Consider the following 20,166-nt stretch of genomic DNA (forward strand, 5'->3'; position numbering starts at 1 on the left):
TGCTTCGATGACTAAAAGCCAGAAATTTGGGAGCCATTCTCCTCCTGTTTTGTCCTCCACACATCCATCCATCAGAAGTCTTGCCAGTTCTACTTCGAGAATATACCCTGCGTTCACAAACTTCTCTCGATGTCCGGAAGCACTGCCTCAGGGGATGCCAACATCTCTTATCTGCCCTGCTGAGATGAAATCTTCGCTAGTTTCCCTCCCTCCTCTCTTGGCCTCCTCCTCCTCCAAACCATTTTCCACATAACAATTAGAATAATCATAAATCTCCTCTGCTAAAAGACACACAGTGGTCTCTCAGTCCAGTCTACTTAAAATAAAATCTTAACAAATAAAATGTTATTGCATATAACATTTTTGATATTAATGTTCTTGCCGTTATGTCATACTGCTAGGTTGACTTCTGCTATCAATATATGATGATTAATGTATTATTAACTTTTATATTTCAGGAACCTGTTTTTTCGTATCTCATATTTAACGCTAATGGATGTAAAACTGGTGTTCGTTATGGAAGGGGAACCCCCGAAGCTGAAAGCTGATGTCATAAGTAAGAGGAATCAGATTCGGTATGGAGGTTCGGGAAAAACATGGTCTCAGAAAACAGGGAGATCACATTTTAAATCAGTCTTAAAGGAGGTGAGCATTCAGATCTGACTTAATAATTCTGATTTGAATTATAGAGTATATTTTACTCTGATAAAGTTTTTCGTTCAGTATCCTTAATACTTATTAACTTTACTGTGACTAGAAGGACAGTGTGAATAGAGAAGAGAGTTTAAGTTTTGGAGTGAAACTCACCTGCATTCAGATTCTGACTCTGGCCATTAGAAACTCTGGAACAGTGGGCAAGATTTTTAACCTGTCTTTGCCTCGTTTCCTACTCTGTAAAATAGGATAGTAATACTTTACAGGGATATGGTGAAAATTAGAGAAAATATATCTAAAACAACTGGTACATAATCAGGACTTAATATGTTACATTTCATGACATCTTCAGCACTTAAAGAATTCCCAGAATAGAGGTCTCATTAATTCATACTTTACTCATTCAGGATTAATGAGAGTTCATAGATACAATACGTATTTGGCTTCCTTTAGGGCTTTGTAATTTTAAAAAGTACTTATTGTTATATTTTAATATATTTATACGTTATAAAATATTATATATTTTTATAAAAATTTAAAAAGAAGAGAAATCTATAATACGATAAAGTAAGTAAAACAATAGGAAGCTATTATTATTTTGTCTCTTTTTATTTTATTTATTTTTTAATATATTTATTTATTTATTTTTGGCTGCGTTGGGTCTTCGTTGCTGCGCGGGGACTTTCTCTAGTTGCGGCGAGCTGGGGCTACTCTTCCTTGCGGTGTGTGGGCTTCTTACTGCAGTGGCTTCTCTTGTTGTGGAGCACGAGTTCTAGGCACATGGGCTTCAGTAGTTGTGGCTCGCGGGCTCTAAAGCACAGGCTCAGTAGTTGTGGTGCACGGGCTTATTTGCTCCGTGGCATGTGGGATCTTCCCGGACCAGGGCTCAAACCCGTGTCCCCTGCATTAGCAGGAGGATTCTTAACCACTGCGCCACCAGGGAAGTCCCCTGTCTCTTTTTTAAGTGTATATACTTTTAAAAATTGTGGTAATCATGCACAAATAATTTTTATCTGGAGTTTTCACTTAACATACCCATGTTTCCCTGTTGCCATATTCTATTCAAAATCATTACTTTAATGATGGTACAACATGTATGAAGGTATGAAATCATTCCCCATGATTGTATATTGTATTGTATATTGTTTGCTTTTTAGTTCTTCTCTATTATATAGGAAATTATGATGAACATTTTTTTGTAAGCATAGCTTTTTCTTGTGATTTTACGATAAAATTACCCAAAGTGGGATTGATAGACCAAAGTTTAGGAGTGATTTTATAACTCTTGCCAATTACTCTCTACCAGTACAGATATGAGATAGGCAATTTCATTGCACCCACAAGATTATTGGATATTAGGAGGTTTATCTTTGTACTATTTAGTATGCAAAATCGAAGACATTTCTTTGTTTATATAATACGTATAAATACATATAATACATACTTAATATGTATTGTTCTTTTAATGGTGAGGTTAAACATTTCACTTAGTTTTAGTCCCTCTCTGGGTAATGACCATCATATCCTTTCCCCACTTATCTTTTGAGGTTTTACTTTTTCTTTTGTTCAAATTCTTTATATACTAAGGAAGTAAACCTTTTATCATATTTGCTTTGAGTTCCTATCCCTGTTTTTCTTTTTAATGTTGTTTAAAATTTTAATTTCTTTTAAAAGGCATTGCATAAATTAATATGCATTTTTCTCCAGAAATTCTATTTTCTATTTTTATGTGATTAAAAATAATAATTTTCAGTTAGTGACTCTTCTACCTTAATGACTATCAGTAATTGAAGAAAATATCTGTACTGAATTCTAATTATTTCTTGTGTAATCAGTTCCTGGAAATATCTATGGTTTACGTACTTAAGGCATTAAATACCCAGTATAAAGCAAAAAGATGTTTATGTCCTTTTGAGAAAATTGCTCTATTCCTATTTCTTTATTTCTCTAATTGTGGTGTTCTTAGGCATTTTGTATTGGTTCAACGTTGCCTGCCCATTAATCATTATCATATTTCTGTACACTCAGTTACTAAGCCTTACGTTCTCCTAATCTACTGCCATTTTTAGTTACAAGCATGAAAAGCACACATTAGTCCTCCAACACAACCTCCACCCCACGTGATAGAGACTTAGGGTAGAGAAAATTGCAACCAACCTCATCACAAATTCTGTGCTGGTTTTTGAAAAGAGTTGGAACAGAATCTGAAATGACTTTTAAACTCTTGTTTTTTATGAAAGGATACTTTTTATGTATGAGTAAATTAGAAACAACTATGGTGTTGCAGTAGCACCTAGAACAAAACCGTCTCTCTAAAGTCACCCAGCCGGAGTTCTGAAAAGCACCTTTTTTTTTCGACATAGTACTTTGTCTTTCTGAACCTTGTCCACCTTGGGCAACATCTGGCAGAGGTTTTTATTACATCATATAGCATGCAAACAATTAATCAGTTACAGCAAAAGAGATGATATTTTTTCTGTCTCTAGAAACTACAGGTAAATCGCCTCTTTTCCTCACCATATCCAGTATTCCTCAGTGATAGAATGAGAGTATCACATATGACAAGAAAGACTGCACTAGGCTGTAAAGCTAAACTATAAGCTACTCAGCTGGGTTAAATGCATAACCCCAAGAAAACCGCAAATTGATATAAACATCCTGTACAGACATTTGACTTCCTAGGAGCACTCCATCAACGGACCCCTGTGTGGTTCCCCATAATGTGAGAGTTTCATCGTACAGGGGAGGTGATAAGAAGTGAACTTTACGGTCTCAAGCCAAAATTGTGTAATAGCGTCTTCTTTGGAAGAGCTCATATTGGGATGATCATCATGTGAGAAGAATTGCTGTAGTTTTACAGATGTAAATGTTAATGTGATTAATTATTATTATGTCAAGATAGTTTCAGACTCTTGAGATAATAGCGTTGAACAAAACAATGAAAATTGCATATTCATTACTTTTTTAAGTACTTTTAAAACTAATTTTTTAATCGAATATGGATTACTTTTTAATTGACATTAAAATTTTTAGCTTTTCCTTACAGAAAATTTTAAATGAATACAAAAGTAACCCATCACCAATCTTTAACAATTATCAACTCTTGACCAATTTTGTTTCATCTATACTCCCACCCACTCCTCTACTCCCACATTTTTTTTTTTTAACATCTGTATTGGAGTAGAATTGCTTTACAATGGTGTGTTATTTTCTGCTTTATAACAAAGTGAATCAGCTATACATATACATATATCCCCATATCTCCTCCCTCTTGCGTCTGCCTCCCACCCTCCCTATCCCACCCCTGTAGGTGGTCACAAACCACTGAGCTGATCTCCCTGTGCTATGCAGCTGCTTCCCACTAGCTATGTATTTTACATTTGGTAGTGTATATATGTCCATGCCACTGTCTCACTTTGTCCCAGCTTACCCTTCCCACTCCCCGGGTCCTCAAGTCCATTCTCTACGTCTGCGTCTTTATTCCTGTCCTACCCCTAGGTTCTTCAGAACCATTTCTTTTTTTTAGATTCCATATATATGTGTTAGCATATGGTATTTGTTTTTCTTTTTCTGACTTACTTCACTCTGTATGACAGTCTCTAGGTCCATCCACCTCACTACAAATAACTCAATTTCGTTTGTTTTTATGGCTGAATAATATTCCATTGTATATATGTGCCACATCTTCTTTATCCATTCATCTGTTGATGGACACTTAGGTTGCTTCCATATCCTGGCTATTGTAAATAGAGCTGCAGTGAACATTGTGGTACATGACTCTTTCTGAATTATGGTTTTCTCAGGGTATATGCCCAGTAGTGGGATTGCTGGGTCGTATGGTAGTTCTATTCTTAGTTTTTTAAGGAACCTCCATACTGTTCTCCATAGTGGCTGTATCAATTTACATTCCCACCAACAGTGCAAGAGGGTTCCCTTTTCTCCACACCCTCTCCAGCATTTATTGTTTGTAGATTTTTTGATGATGGCCATTCTGACTGGTATGAGGTGATACCTCATTGTGGTTTTGATTTGCATTTCTCTAATGATTAGTGATGTTGAGCATCCTTTCATGTGTTTGTTGGCAATCTGTATATCTTCTTTGGAGAAATGTCTATTTAGGTCTTCCGCCCATTTTCGGATTGGATTGTTTGTTTTTTTGATACTGAGCTGCATGAGCTGCTTGCAAATTTTGGAGATTAATCCTTTGTCAGTTGCTTCATATGCAAATATTTTCTCCCATTCTGAGGGTTGTCTTTTCGTCTTGTTTTTGGTTTCCTTTGCTCTGCAAAAGCTTTTAAGTTTCATTAGGTCCCATTTGTTTAGTTTTGTTTCTATTTCCATTTCTCTAGGAGGTCCCACATTATTTTGAAGCAAATCCCAGACATAATATTGTTTTAGTATTTCAGTACCTTTCTCTAAAAGATAAGGGCTCTTAAAAAATAAAAACATAACCACAATACAATTTTTTTATTGCACCTAAAAGTTTAATACTAATACTTTGCCATTAAGTATTCAGTGCTCAAGTTTCCAGTTGTTTCTTAAATGTAATAAGTTTTAAAACACCTAAATAGCTACTATTAATATTTGTGATATAGAAGTAAGTTAAACACTGAAAAAAGCATCAATAAAAATGTTCTTAGGTATGTTGCACCTACTTTTTCTTTTCAGTGTCTTGATATGCTGGAATGCTTAGGAATTCCCTGGGTCCAAGCTGCTGGGGAAGCTGAAGCCATGTGTGCTTACCTCAATGCCAGTGGTTATGTAGATGGCTGCCTCACCAATGATGGAGATGCTTTCCTTTATGGGGCCCAAACTGTTTATAGAAATTTCACTATGAATACCAAGGTATTGTTTTCTTTCCCTTTTTCAGCATTTGTTTTACACACTACTTTTTTTAAAGGGATTAATTCTTGGCACTTAGCAATCACTAAGTAAAATATTTACTGTTACTAAAAATATCAGTGCCACATAGTTCATTCTCTTTGAAATGTGGATTTCTCTCCTAAGGGCTTGACTTGTTTCACAAGGTTTAATTCTAAATCAGTTTCAACTACATATTATAAAATTGCATACAATATGTATTGCCTTGACCCAGAATTTGCACTTTTAGTAAGCCTCAAAAACACCTCCAAATATGCAAGGAGAGATATACAAGGATGTTAACTGCAGCATTGTCACTAATTACAAAAATTTGGCAAACAATCCAAATGCCCGTTGATAGAGAATGGCTAAATACAGCCACGGTTCTCATGGAGGGAGGTAATACATGGGACATTTTGGTTGTAACTATTCAAGGTTGGGCAAGGGAGACTATGGACCTTTGGTGGATTGGAGCCAGGGAGACTAAACCTCTTGCCAAAAAATTCTGTTATCTTTCTGAAAATGCTCCCAGTGTCCCCATTGAGAAACACTGCCTTAGAGTCCGTCTAATGTAAGCAATCATTAAAAAGGTATGTATTATTGATATTAAAGATACAGTTATATTAGTGGGCAAGAAATATTGCAAAATAGTATTTTTATATAATCCTATTTTTACTTAAAAATAGAGTAATAAATATTTGTATGTATGTGTCAAAGAACATGTTTCTTAGAAGAATATGCCTGATGCTGTTAATGATAGTTAACTTCTGATGATGTAATTACAATAATATACAATTTCTATAATATACAATTTACCGTGCTTAATTGTGCAAGATGAAAATCTACTTTTGTAGACACCAAAAAACAATAAAGAGGAAAAAATGACTACTATAGTTAATTTTTTAAAGCCATTTTTGAAACTATGACTTTCTTTCCAGATATTGAAGTGTTAGATTTTATGAAGATTCTGGTGATCAGGATAATTTTAAACTTATAGGAATAAACATTTAGAGACAGCTTTGACAAATTATTTTTTATAATGTTGTTTTTGTTTAGTTTTTTGAAGGTGAAACTGAATCCGTTCTTTTTCTAGGACCCACATGTTGACTGTTATACAATGTCATCCATCCAGAGTAAACTAGGTTTGGATAGAAATGCTCTGGTTGGGCTAGCAATACTACTTGGCTGTGATTATCTTCCAAAGGTACGCTGCAATTGTCATATTTATTTACTATTCATAGTGGGGTTTTTTTGGTACCTTACATGCTGCATAAATATGAATACAATATCATTTTATATAATTAAGAACCTAATTTAGAATATAGGTGTAATAAACTATTCAGTAACTAAAATAATGAGCATTTGAAGTGGCATTAAACAGCTTGCTCATCATGATACTGAATGTTATAAATGAGAATAGAATCATAACTAGTACCACAGCTTAAATCCCAGTAAACCATTACTCTAAGAGAGTCACATTCACGTTTGACTATCCTTTTAGAGAAATGTAGGAATTACTCTTTCCCTGTCTCTTGCCAATATTAGTTTCTCTCACTGTTGTCTGAGTTTGGCATCTCCATTGTAGCTTTCTATTTGTGCACGTGCTCAGTGTTATTGTTACTGTTGCTAGGTAACATGATTATTGGGTTAAGCCATTCATCCTTCCATGCCTCTTAGCATTGCATTGAGTTTTGCTCATGAAAACCCACAATATAGTTCTCTGTAACAGGTATAATAGGTGAGGGATAAATTAAGAATTACAATGACAACCACATTCACAAATATGATATTTAAAAATATAAAATGACTTGTACTGTAGCTCCTACTATTTTCATATAGTCCCATTATTATGTCCCCGCTGATCATCTTTGTATCCTTACTAAACCCCTCATTATACTATAGACTCTATCCCCAAGAGAAGTCTAAAGAAGGATGACATGCAATTTTTTTTCACTAGAGCTTGGGAGAGGAAAAAACAGTAGGATAGTAAAATTATTAACTCTCATTTCTAATCTGTGTCACCAGTGACCAAATAGAGAAATCAACAATTTTTTTTAACTAGTAAGAAAAGAAAACAGGAGGAAAAGAACTGTTAAATAACACAGAAAATAATTATTATAGTTCTCATTCTGAAATAGATTTCTGTTTCCCATATGTAATTGTATCATAATTAAAGTCTAAAAACAGCTCAGTTTTGAATATAAGAAAAAATTTGCAAACTTGAACTCACAGAAACCAATTTTAGCTGCAGTGGTATTACATTATACGCTAGCCTTACCTATTTTGGTTTTTTGTTTCCTTGCCACCAAAACTGCTATCTATTTATATCATTGTACTTAATGATCTTTAAGACTCTACTATCATGATTTGCCTAAAAAAATTTAATATGTAACTAAATGCTAGTACATGAAGGGTGACATACAAAATATCCAGCAACTGTTTTGCTAAAGACATAGGCTGTAGAGATGGAAAATGCTTCTGGATACCCTCTGTTGTGCTATGTGTTACCCTTTTAGCTGAATCCTGAGTGTAGGTGGGTTGGAAAGGGAATTCATTTTAAGGGGGAGACCCCTTTGCTGGCAGGCACGCAGGGTACATGGGCATTGGCTATTTACTAACCAGTTTAGAAGTATTTTAACACTGGTATGTCTCTCCTGATGCATATCGGCTAAAGAACAGCCTTGCTTACAAAGACATTAATAAACTTTTATAGGAACTGGAAGACTCAATTTAAACCAGAAATTGTCATGTGAATATACATTTATTTATATATTTTTTGTGTAGGAAACTTAATGCTTATTTTAATTTTCTTAAGTTATTAATTTCAAGAGTTAACTTGGAATTCTCCTTTGTTCTCTTTGGATATCTGGATCTTTAAATATTATATGTTCATATAATCAAATGAACATGCCTTTTCCTGATTACAGATATAACTTAAAGTTAGGTCAAATTAAAATACTATCAAAGTAATTAACGTAGAAAATGAAAGCCCTCTAAAATTCTGTTCCTCCCTCTCCTAAAATAAACAGTCAGTGGTTTGGTATATAACACTCTGACTTTTTTGTTTGCATAAATTAACAATATAATTGTTATTTAACTTACAAATCTAAATCATACTGTATGCTATTTTGCAATTTTCATTTTACAGGTAACAACGCGTCTTGCACACAGTTACCTCATTCTTTGAGCTACACAATCTTGCATTGAATGGACATCTCACCCTTCATTTATCTATTCCCTAGTGATTAACATTTGAATTTCTTTTCCCACTTTCTGAAAGGGAGTCCCTGGAGTTGGAAAAGAGCAAGCATTAAAACTTATAAAGATTTTGAAAGGGCAAAGTTTACTTCAGAGGTAACTAAAAATTACTTTTTCTTGTGACATTTGTCTTTTATTCTTTTTGAACTTAATAGTGAATACAAAAAGTATTGTGCTTTCCAAAAAAAGGTTTTGTATTTTTAAGATGATCTGTATTTTTATTTAAAATCAGTTATTTTATTTATTCAGAAGTTTTCCAAAGAAAGCTGAAAAGTGTATGTCCTAAGCCATATTTTGGTTTTTTCAATATTATTACCTCATTACAAACACAAGTAGTAAGATGTCAAATGCGTTTATTTATAACCATGGGCATTTGCCACAGGCTATTTTAGACTATTTCATCAACAAGTAAAGATAAACTAACATTAAATTAATTTCATATTTTAAATTACTTTTTATATAACTACTTTGATACTATATTTTTCTATAAATGAAATGCCTGACATGTTGCAAATATTTAATAACACTTGATCAAAAATTTTACTTGACTGCCCTTTGTTCTATAGCCACAAATTTAGTAATACGTTAATTCTAATGAATTAACTGTACAACTTGAGGATACAAGACAGTTAGGATACAGAGTATATTGTTTACAAACTGTGCTGTTTAGTTTTGAAAGCATGTCAGTTATATTTACTTGATGAGGGCAATGTTTTATAAAAATTAATATTTATGATGATAAAGTATAGAATGAATAAAAAGGAAAGGAACTAGGACACTGGGAGACTTAAAATAGTCCTTGCCTCCAGGAGTTATGAGATAGTGAGTACATGAAAGGAAACATTAAGTGGTAGAAATGAAGAAGGGATGGGGGCTTCCCGGGCTTCCCTGGTGGCACAGTGGTTGAGAATCTGCCTGCCAATGCAGGGCACACGGGTTCGAGCCCTGGTCTGGGAAGATCCCACATGCCGCGGAGCAACTAGGCCCGTGAGCCACAATTACTGAGCCTGCGCGTCTGCAGCCTGTGCACCGCAACAAGAGAGGCCGCGATAATGAGAGGCCCGCGCACCGCGATGAAGAGTGGCCCCCACTTGCCGCAACTAGAGAAAGCCCTCGCACAGAAACGAAGACCAACACAGCCATAAATAAATAAATAAAAATTAAAAAAAAAAAAAAAGGGATGACCATGAGAAAGATTTCAAATAGCCATGCTCTTTCTTTTAGTGCTTCTCTTTCAGCTGTAAAGCTACTGATAGATCTAAGACTTTAATAAACTCATTATTAACATCAGTGATTACTGTTTTCCAAAGCAGAAAAGCAAAGGTATACTTTGGCATGGGGGTGAGTTAAGGAATCATTTGGGAATTGTGAAGAATAAAATAAAAAAGGAAAAGCAAGCAAATATGGCACTTGGCTAACCACAGATCATTCTTATTGAGACAGTTTCAGCAAATATGTACTTTTGGCAACATTTTATAAAATGTTTGCCTTCACGCTTGAAAATAATGAGATTACATTTTGTTATAATTATCTGTCATTCCAATTTTTATTAATTTAGACTAACGTTCCCCCTAGTTATTTTTAATTTTTTATGTTTTTATGTCCCCAGACTGGGACAGCAACTTCACCGCCAAAGGAAAAATAAGTAGGCAGGTGGAAAGGAACAGAATAGCCTGATATTTGAGAACATGGCATTTTGATGACCTTATTATTTATTTTTTCCTTTTAATACCATTTTCTTTTAAAGGTTTAATCAGTGGAATGAAAAATTTTGTTACTCTAATTCACAACCATCAGTCGTTAGCAAACTGGCTCATTGCTCTGTATGTTCCCATCCAGGTAAGCAGACATAGGGAATGATATCTCTAGAATATTATTGTCTGATACCTATGTTTTCATCTCTGTTCTTATAGTACTTTTTACATACCTACCTTCCTTACCAGATTGGGAACCCTCAGTGTCAGGAGTTGTGTCACATACACACAGTAGACACTCGATAAATATTTATTGAATGAAATAACGTGATGTAAATGATAAATATAGGATATGTGCAGTTTCAAACTATGTTATCAGATTACTGTGATCCTAAAATTATGTTTTCAATATAGAAATCCATTTTAAGAAAAAAAAATTGTCCTGATAAATCTTAGGGAAAAATGAAAGTGAAATCATTTTCTTATGTATCAGTGATTTATCTTTATATATTTAAAGAATTCTTAACGGTCCTATACTGCATTTTTATTGTGTGTGAAGATAGTGACTTAAAACTAATTTCTAATACATGTTCACTGTTAAGTAGCTTGGACCCTGTTCATTAGTCTTGATTAAAAAAATGATGTCCCTGACATGTACTGGGTTAAAAAGGCCTTTTGCTCTCAGGAGAGATTAAGAGATCATGTTAGCTCATCTTTTAAAAGAAATTCTGCTTTATCTATTTGTCTTAATATGTTTTCATTAGCCTTTTAAAATGATAGATGAAACCATGGAAGAAATCAATGTTTTTATAGATAAAATGCCATTCTGTAGTTTTTTTGGTACCTTATAAATGATGATTTTAGGTCATATCAGTTATGTAGGTTCTTTGTGTTCTCAAAAGTGTTGAAGGTAATCATGCTTTCCTTTTACTGGGCACTAGGACCCCACACCCAGGCCACAATCACAATTTATGTTCCAAGCATAGTTTAAAAATAGCTATATAGTAACTGAGAGCTAGCCACTAGCAGAGGTAATTAACTGCTCTTTTCTTTTCATATTCTTATTAAAGAAACAATTTCATGAATTATTCTATTAACTAAATAATGTTTTACTAATAATGTCCTTCTTTTCTTGTATGTAGCTACCACATACACCACAGTTTTCCATTTGAGATTATTATAAATGTATAATTTCATATTACAAATTAACACTTTCAGACAGAAGGGTAATTTACAGAAAAAAAATAGTGTCATGTGATAGTAATAACTAAAGATCTACTTTATCATAAGAATTATTATTGTGTTCATTACTCTATTCGGCCTAAATGTATTGAAACCCTTCTGTATGCTAGGCATTGTGCTAGGCAGTATTTGTTTTTGAAAATTCAGATAAGGGAAAAAAAAAAAAATGTACATCGAAGGTAATGCTAAAAAGCAGTGAAAGTCATACTTTTTGTGTCTCCATGAAGGTTCACCTAAGGATCATGAACGTAATGGATGCAAATTATGTAAAACTGATCGATATTGTGAGCCACATGATTATGAATACTGTTGTCCTTGTGAGTGGCACCGAACAGAACATGAGAGACAACTAAATGCAGTAGAAAACAGTATTAAGAAGTAAGTTTTTTGTACTCATTGTTTCCTAATGTGGCCTATTTATACACCTATGGTTGAATTATTTCTGCATAACTTTCCCCCATGTAGATTAATAACGTTTCACAGAATCCTTTTCTAGTCTCTGTTCAAAAATTAAGCTATCTTAGAAGATAGTAATTTAATAATGTTTCATTGAGAAGCTTGATGACTAGGATACTATACAAGGACACTTTCCATTAAATGAGAAGAGATTAAATGGATGATTTTAGAGTCTATCTAAAATTGCCTGATTGTATTAATAACATGTATATAACTTATTTTCAGAAAAGCTTGCAGTTGTGAGGGATTCCCATTCCGCGAGGTAATGAGTAATAATTCAACCATGTGTTTATCTCAGAAGCTTTTTTTAAAAGTTTGGCGTCTCAATTGCTATTTTCTGTTCTCTTGCTAGGTTATTGAAGAATTCCTTTTGAACAAGGATAAATTGGTGACGGCAATCAGGTACCAAAGACCTGATTTATTATTGTTTCAGGTATCTGAAAATAAACTCTTATTTTACAGTGTGAAGTTGGATACTAGGAAGATAAGAAGGGGTAATCACTTTGACTGATCTGAGAGGAGTTTGAAATAGATGGCTCTTGAGTGCACATGTATTTTTCAGCATTTATATCTAATCTCCATTCCTTTGCCACACAGTAACTATGCTTTGTAGCCCATAAGACAAATCACAATTATGCTGTTCTTTACAAGACACCTTAAAGACCATGTACAGATGTATTGTATTTAGGGATATGTTGGGGGAGAGATGCTAATAACCAGAGAATGTAAAGATATATATTGTTATTGTGTATTGTTATGGAAGACAGTATATTGCTATGGAAGACAGTATAGTTTACAAATGCATTGGGATTTGTAATCAGTGACCTAAATTTAAATTTGGACAGTCCATCGCTTACCATGTGACCCTGGATATGTGTTTTCTTCAAAATAGAAATAATATTACTTATCTTGTGAAGTCACTATGCAGATTAAATGAGATTATTTATATTAATCCCTAGTATAGTAGCTAGAGAAACAGAGTGGCTCAATAAATTGTAACTACTTGTTGCTTAGCTCTACCAACAACAGTAGTAATAATGGCAACCAACATTCATTGAACATTTAAAATTTGCTGTTATATTTAACACGTTACATGTAATCTTCCCTAACTTTATAATGTGTGTGCCGGATTGTATTTTACAGAGGGAAAACCTGAGGCTAAAAGAGGTTAAGTAACTTACCCAAATCTAGGAAATATTCTGGCCTTCAAACCCAGAACCCTCACGCTTACATCATTGTGCCATATTGCCTACTTAGGAGGCTCACTGTTCTTTCTGGGAATATTCTCATTGATACAACTCTAAGTATGTTATCTCTTAAGGAAAAGATAATATCACCCTGAGAGTGCTGTTTGTCTCCAAGAGATAACAAAATCTTGTTTTATTTTTATTATATTTACAGAGATTTACTCTTGAAAAAATGGAGTGGCCCAGTCACTATGCATGTGAGAAATTGTTGATACTGTTGACCCACTATGACATGATAGAAAGAAAGCTCGGTAGAAGGAACTCTAATCAACTACAGCCACTTCGGTAATATAAAGAATTGTATGAATAAGTCCCTGTGTTTTCATTGGAATATCTTATCTAAAATATTCTTCTTAATATCTTTAATAGTGGGATATGTATCTCTTTGTTTTATAAAAATGGAGGAAAGGTCTACCGGAATATTAAAAGCTTATTCAGGGCTTACAGTCAAGATAACATAGTAAGTTCATGCTTTGACACACTTCTCTGCCTCAAACATATAGTAATAGTAGACTATTAAAAGAAATAAATATAAAAAGATATAGCTAGAATTAACTAGATAATTATTTCCGTGGACCAGAAAGGGAACAGAAATGTAAAGTGAACGGAGGGACTGAAATGGAGAATTGGTGGCTCTCAGTGAAGGGTATATGATTATTCATTGTACTCTTCTTGAAACTTTTCTTAAGGTTTGAAAAATTTCAAAATAAAAAGTTTTGGGGAAAGTATTAAAGAAAAAAGATAAGCTACAAAGGAGTGACATTCTGCTGGCATACATCCTTCATGAGAGTAGTAGATTCCAGAAGATGATGGAGTAATATTTCAAAGCTTTGACTAAAAATAATTGGCAACCCAGACATCATTAAAATTATTCACTCATTGGCAAGGCATTTTCAGACATATGAAGACTAAGAGTTTGCCACTCACAGACCCTCATCAAAAGCACTGTTAAAGGATGACTTCAGCAAGAAGAAAAATGAACTCAGGGGGAAGATGTGGATAACAACAAACAGTGGCCAGCATAGAAACTGATAAAACATGTTTAGCTAATTTAATAAACGGAATGGAAAAAATATGTATATAAATATCTTAATAATGCTTGATGGTTAGTATATGATGATGATAATAAACTAAAACTCCCAAAGTATGCATGTAAACAGTTAAGGGTAACCACTAAAACATTAGAAATACAATCTCTATCTTTAAAACCAATACATAAAATAAGAAAGTAAAACTATCAAACCGAAAGAATACAGGAAGGTGAAAGGTGGCAATAGCATAGGAAATCTTAGTAACCAAAAACACAAAATAAGATGTATGAATGAATCCAACTATATCAGTAATCACAATAAATGTAAGTGGATTAAACTCATCTATTAAAAGACATTATATCAGATGAGTAAACAAAACTCAACAATATTCTGCTTTATAGAGCATGTGCAGAATAAAACTATGTTAAGTTTGAAAATAAAGAGATTTAAAAGATTTAACCAGGCAAATATTTACCAAAGTGGTGTAGCAAAATTAACAGAAGCAAAAAAGACTTTAAAACAAAAATCATTATTATGGAAAAGAGGAACACTGAATAATAATGAGAGGAAAAATCTACTGATAAGATCTAACAGTTATAAACTCTATCTTTTAAATAAACAAGTCAAAGGAATAGCTATACAATAATTCTTAAAACATTTTTAGAATATTATTAAAACAGAATAAAAATTAATGGGAATTGAATTATTCAATCTACAAATTGAAAATTTCCAAATAACTCATTCAATTAAACCTCATTAGATGAGTTTTTTTTTTTTCAGAATTGTTAAAAACCGAATCAGAAATGGAGTTCATTGCTTTGAAATAGAATGGGAAAAGCCTGGTATGTATACACTTTAAGCAAAATTTATAACATTTGGTCATGTATGTTTAGCAAATATCATATACATATGTAAAACATATGTATGTATATAAAAAATAAAGATGAAAATGTATCACATACACCAAGGATTAATTTCATAGTTTACCTGTGCTATGTAAACAGCCATTGACTAATAGTAAATATTTAAAACTTAAGTAATTTTATTTTAATGTCTTAAATTGATATTTCTTTTGTAATTAATGTTTACAAAAACAATATGGAAATAGTTTTGATTTATATTTCTCAAGAAAATACTGCTACAAATGGTCTAGTCATTGGATTTCATTGTATAGCTGGGTCTAAAGAAATCAGGGTTGCTGAAAAGCACCTGGGGTGCTCTTCCTCTCCTTTCTTTACTCTGTTTAGTTTTCATGGGAATTTATAATGGTCAAATTACTCTTCTCTTCTACAGGCAGAAATACAGTGAACTCTGAATTAGCTCCAAAACTGAAGGCAAGGAAAGCACAGATCATTTAAAGTGGAAAATAATACCAAATTCATTTCTATTTGGCTTTGAAATTAGATTGTGTAATTACATGTGAGTGAGTGAGAGAACAGATTTGAAATGAAATGAAATGAAATGAAAGTTGTAGGTAACTTTGAAGAATTAAATGATAAAGAATTAGATAAGTCGTTCTAAGCAATAATAGGAAAATAGCTAAAGAATTTTGAAAACTGTTTAGGAACAGTTCCACCAACTGTAGTAGATTTTCAGGAAAGACAATGGCATTAACCCAGTTTGGCAGTGAATCTCCTTTGTTAAGAACTGAGGATTGGGTGCCCACTTTCACTTATCCTTGTAGGAGTTATCCCTTAAGGGAAAAAATGTACCCCACACTACTTTAACTAAGAAATATTCTAAGTTCACTTGTTTCCATTGTTTCTACTTTAAACTCATCAACTAATAGTTTCATTATAGTTTGGCTTCTTATGCAGTTTTGCCCTCATATAAGATAAATATAAGAATCTAGTCTACTATTTACATATCTTATTGTAAGTTTACATATAAGCATTCTCATGCTTGTGAGTCCAGTAAGCCCGGGTGTGTCCTCAAGAGATTGATAACCTTTGAAATAACAATCTGGAAAATAGTGATAGTTTTGATGACCATTTCAATTCTGTCCTTTTCAGAAGCTACCACTAAAGAAAGCCAATGTTAAAGTTTTAGGAAATTGTTTCCATTCTTTATCTGAAATTTTACACTTATTATATGAAATTAAAACAAACTAACCTTATCTAAATAAAGTTTTCTATTCTCTAAGCTGCTCCTACCATCTCTGAAGCAAGGGAAATTTAAAGTTCTAATTTAAAAGGAACCTCTTTCCAGCTCCTCCCAGGTGGAATAAAATCACTTCTGTACTAGTATCAACAGATTATTAGAATAGAGATGTTGTAAAGCAAGATTTGAATGAATTATCCATTTGTGAATGACCTAGTTGACTTGGTAAACTGAAGTTACCTGGAAAAATGTAATATTTCAAATCTGTAATTAAAGCTGTTTTATTGTATTTTTAATCCTTTAGAACATTATTCTATAGAAGATAAACCTGGAGAATTGGTTTTACAAACAATAGAAGAAGAATCATTGTTTGAAGCAGCTTATCCTGAGATTGTTGCTGTTTACCAAAAACAAAAGTCAGAAATTAAAGGCAAGAAACAAAAAAGTAAGTATCACATTTGATAACTATTTAGGCTGCACACAAATATTACAAAAGAGCGACCCATCCTATTTGAATCTATCTTGTCCAAATTTTGCTGAAAGTTCTGTAAAATCAAGAGTAAGGATTGTACTTTTTCTTCTTTGTCTCGACACACTTTGTTTTAAAATCTAAAAGCCAAGAATACACCGTTCTGCTCTGAGTCTGCTAACTTAACTGACTGTTAGTAATTATACTAACCACTTATTGAGCAACTAGTATACATAACATATTTTGGATTTTAAATACATTTTCTTTATTTCCCAGAACTCAGTGAGGAACTTACAACATTATTTTATAACATGCCACTCAATTATAACATTGTTTCCAAAATAAAATATTTTATAATATTTTATTAATAATTATTTTGTTATAATTATGTATAACACAGTTTTCAGGAATGCTCTGAGACAAAAAAGGCAAAAATTGATCATACAGAAGATTTCTGATCTGAGCTCTTTAATTTGTTTACCCATATTAGGAAAATACAATAGATTTTAATTGTATTATATATATTTTTTCTTTCAGGCATGAAAACTAAGTCTAAAGGAAACAATTTGCCAGAATCAGATGATATGATGACTTTTCAATCACACATGACTTTAAAACCCACATGTGAAATCTTTTCTAAGCAGAATTCCAAGTTAAATTGGGAAATTTCCCCTGATTCTACATTACCCCAGGAATCTATTTCTGTGTCATTGAATACCTTGCTTTTACCTGAAGATGCTCCCTGTTTGAATACACAAGAACAGTTAATATCTTCTCCAAGACCTTTGGCTGTGCAGCAAATTAAAGCTGTCAGTAAGTCTCTGATTGCAGAATCTAGTCAACCCAGTACCTCATCCCATAATATATCTGCAATTGCTGATCTGCACTTGAGCACCATTGACTGGGAAGGTACTTCTTTCAGTAATTCTCCAGCTATCCCAAGGAACACTTTTGCTCATGGTGTAAAATCGGAACTTGAAACAGCTATCCCTGATAGCTTTAAAAATATTACAGAGCAATTGTCATGTGAATCAGAATGGTGCACTACAAACATTAATAAACTCTTCGATTGGGATCTTCAAAAGACTGATCCTGAAGAGCACCTACTTTCTGGCATTACTGATTTACATCTTCAGGATTTACCTTTAAAGGAACGAATACATATAAAATCATCATATCCTCAGAATAATGTACAACCAGATGATGTGAAAACATTGTCCCTACTTACTGTACAAGAACACTGTATTGCTAATAGTAGTTCTGAATGTCTATCACATCTTTCAAAGGATCTTCTAGGAATTCATTTGCAAAATGAATCTAGAAACTGTAAAGTCCTAAAAGGAAACCAGCTGTTTCAAGAAAACTATAAAGCAAATACTTCTATACCTTATTCTGTCAATAACCCAATAGCAAAGACCTCCAGTGTTAGAAATGGACCACCAAATACTGCTTTAGATTATAGTAGAAAAGGTGATGTGCAAACCACCCGGAAAACTGTAATGAAGAAGAGTGTTTGCCTTGACACACATTCCTCTGGTGAAGAAATTATCCCAGAGTCTGGGAAAGCTAAGTCCACAACTCAAAAAATGAAGCAGAGTTCTCAGAAACATAGCCCAGCCCAGTTCAAAAAAAATGATGCCAACAAATTGAGTAACCCTAAAGCACATATTAAAGAAACTGAACAGTGTGTCCAGTCTTATAAAACAGCTGGAAATGAAGAAACCTGTTTCCAAGATGCAGCAAAAGGGTCTCTGAGTTTTCTACAGTGTCGTAAGGAAAAAGGCGCCTCTGGTACCTGTTTGGATAGTCCTCTTCCTTTAAGTCAGAGATTAAAACTAAGGTTCCAAAACACCTGAAATTAAATTTAAAATATTCAAGTATAACTTAGTATTCTAGTACTGTTGGCATTAGCAGAAGCAGAAGGAAGGTATCTAGTTAATGTATAGTAGAAAAATTTAATGTGATTCTATATATTGTGAGACACTTGCCATTTTAATCAAAACTGTAATAAAAAAATGTTACCTAAAACTTTAGTTTTAAAAGATGATCCTCTGTAGTGAAAACTTCAGATAATGTACATTTTTATAATATACTTTTTTCATTAAAAAAAATCTTTATTGATTATTCTTTAGTTATATCCTTAAAATATTAGTACACTACTAGACAGAGTAAATGCTCCATTCACTTGCTCATTTTTATTCATTTCTTCCACAAGCCCCTAAAGCATTTTTTGATATTCCAGCTTGTTCCCAAGGGAAAACTCTTTATAATTGCCTGCATTCTCACAACATCTTCTGTTGTGCCTTTCTGAGAGTTAGATTTGCTTTCAATGTGAAGATACTTTCAGCTGCTCTTCCAGTTTCAGTAATCTTATTCTCTTTTGTGAGGGACAAAAAAAATGGAAAAGGAGGATGATGATCAATATATATAGTGAAAATCATGGTTGTGGTAGCTGAATAAACTGAGGAAATCTACTTCTTACATATCCCCAGAAGTCCACAGGTATGCCAAGTGGAAAAAGATTTGGAAAATAGAATGTATAACCAGAAGAGGATTAGGAACTTGCTCAGGATCATACAGCTAATTAATAGTGGTATGGGAACCAGATTTCTTGCCTCTCAATTCATTGGTTTTTCTGTTAAAATTTTTCTTTGATAGCACTTTTTTCTTCCCCTTTTGTTTTAACAATGCATCTATACAATATTAACTACAGTACCTCCAAATATTAAGCTATTCATTTATTTATTTAGCACTCAAGAAGTCTAGAGGGAACCAGATTGGAAAGATAAAAGTAAAACTGTTGCTACTTGCAGATGACAAGTTCTTGTGTTTATGAAATTCTGAGGAATTCACTAAAAACTATTAGAACTGATAAATGAGTTCAGCAAGGTTGCAGGATACAAGATCAATATATAAACATCAGTTGTATTTCTATACCCTTCTAATGAATAATACTAAATGAAATTAAGGAATTCTTTTTACAACAACAACAAAAAGAATAAAATACTTTGGAATAAATTTAACAATAGAAGTATAAAATATTTACTCTGAAAACTATGAAATATCAAAAGAAATGAAAGAAAACCTAAATAAATGAAAAGACATCCCATGTTCGTGGATCAAAAGACCTAATATTAAGATGACAATACTCCCCA

The 20,166-nt window shown here is 33.1% G+C and overlaps 1 protein-coding gene across 2 annotated transcripts in view; it reads left to right on the forward strand.

Annotated features, from left to right (window-relative positions):
• Positions 1-18,947, forward strand: part of GEN1 (GEN1 Holliday junction 5' flap endonuclease) — a 28,053-nt gene extending 9,106 nt beyond the window's left edge. For both annotated transcript variants that reach the window (XM_061211169.1, XM_061211170.1), the window contains 12 exons: positions 459-645; positions 5,323-5,499; positions 6,608-6,718; positions 8,795-8,868; positions 10,520-10,611; positions 11,936-12,086; positions 12,390-12,426; positions 12,517-12,597; positions 13,566-13,696; positions 15,223-15,284; positions 16,847-16,987; positions 17,549-18,947. In XM_061211169.1, coding sequence (XP_061067152.1) covers positions 459-645; positions 5,323-5,499; positions 6,608-6,718; positions 8,795-8,868; positions 10,520-10,611; positions 11,936-12,086; positions 12,390-12,426; positions 12,517-12,597; positions 13,566-13,696; positions 15,223-15,284; positions 16,847-16,987; positions 17,549-18,867 — 2,563 coding nt within the window. In that variant the 3' untranslated portion in view covers positions 18,868-18,947. The remainder of the gene's footprint in view (positions 1-458; positions 646-5,322; positions 5,500-6,607; positions 6,719-8,794; positions 8,869-10,519; positions 10,612-11,935; positions 12,087-12,389; positions 12,427-12,516; positions 12,598-13,565; positions 13,697-15,222; positions 15,285-16,846; positions 16,988-17,548) is intronic.
• Positions 18,948-20,166: the final 1,219 nt, after the last annotated feature.

The sequence above is a fragment of the Eubalaena glacialis genome, chromosome 14 (assembly GCF_028564815.1).
Source record: "Eubalaena glacialis isolate mEubGla1 chromosome 14, mEubGla1.1.hap2.+ XY, whole genome shotgun sequence".
In the NCBI taxonomy this organism is placed as follows: Eukaryota; Metazoa; Chordata; class Mammalia; order Artiodactyla; family Balaenidae; genus Eubalaena; species Eubalaena glacialis.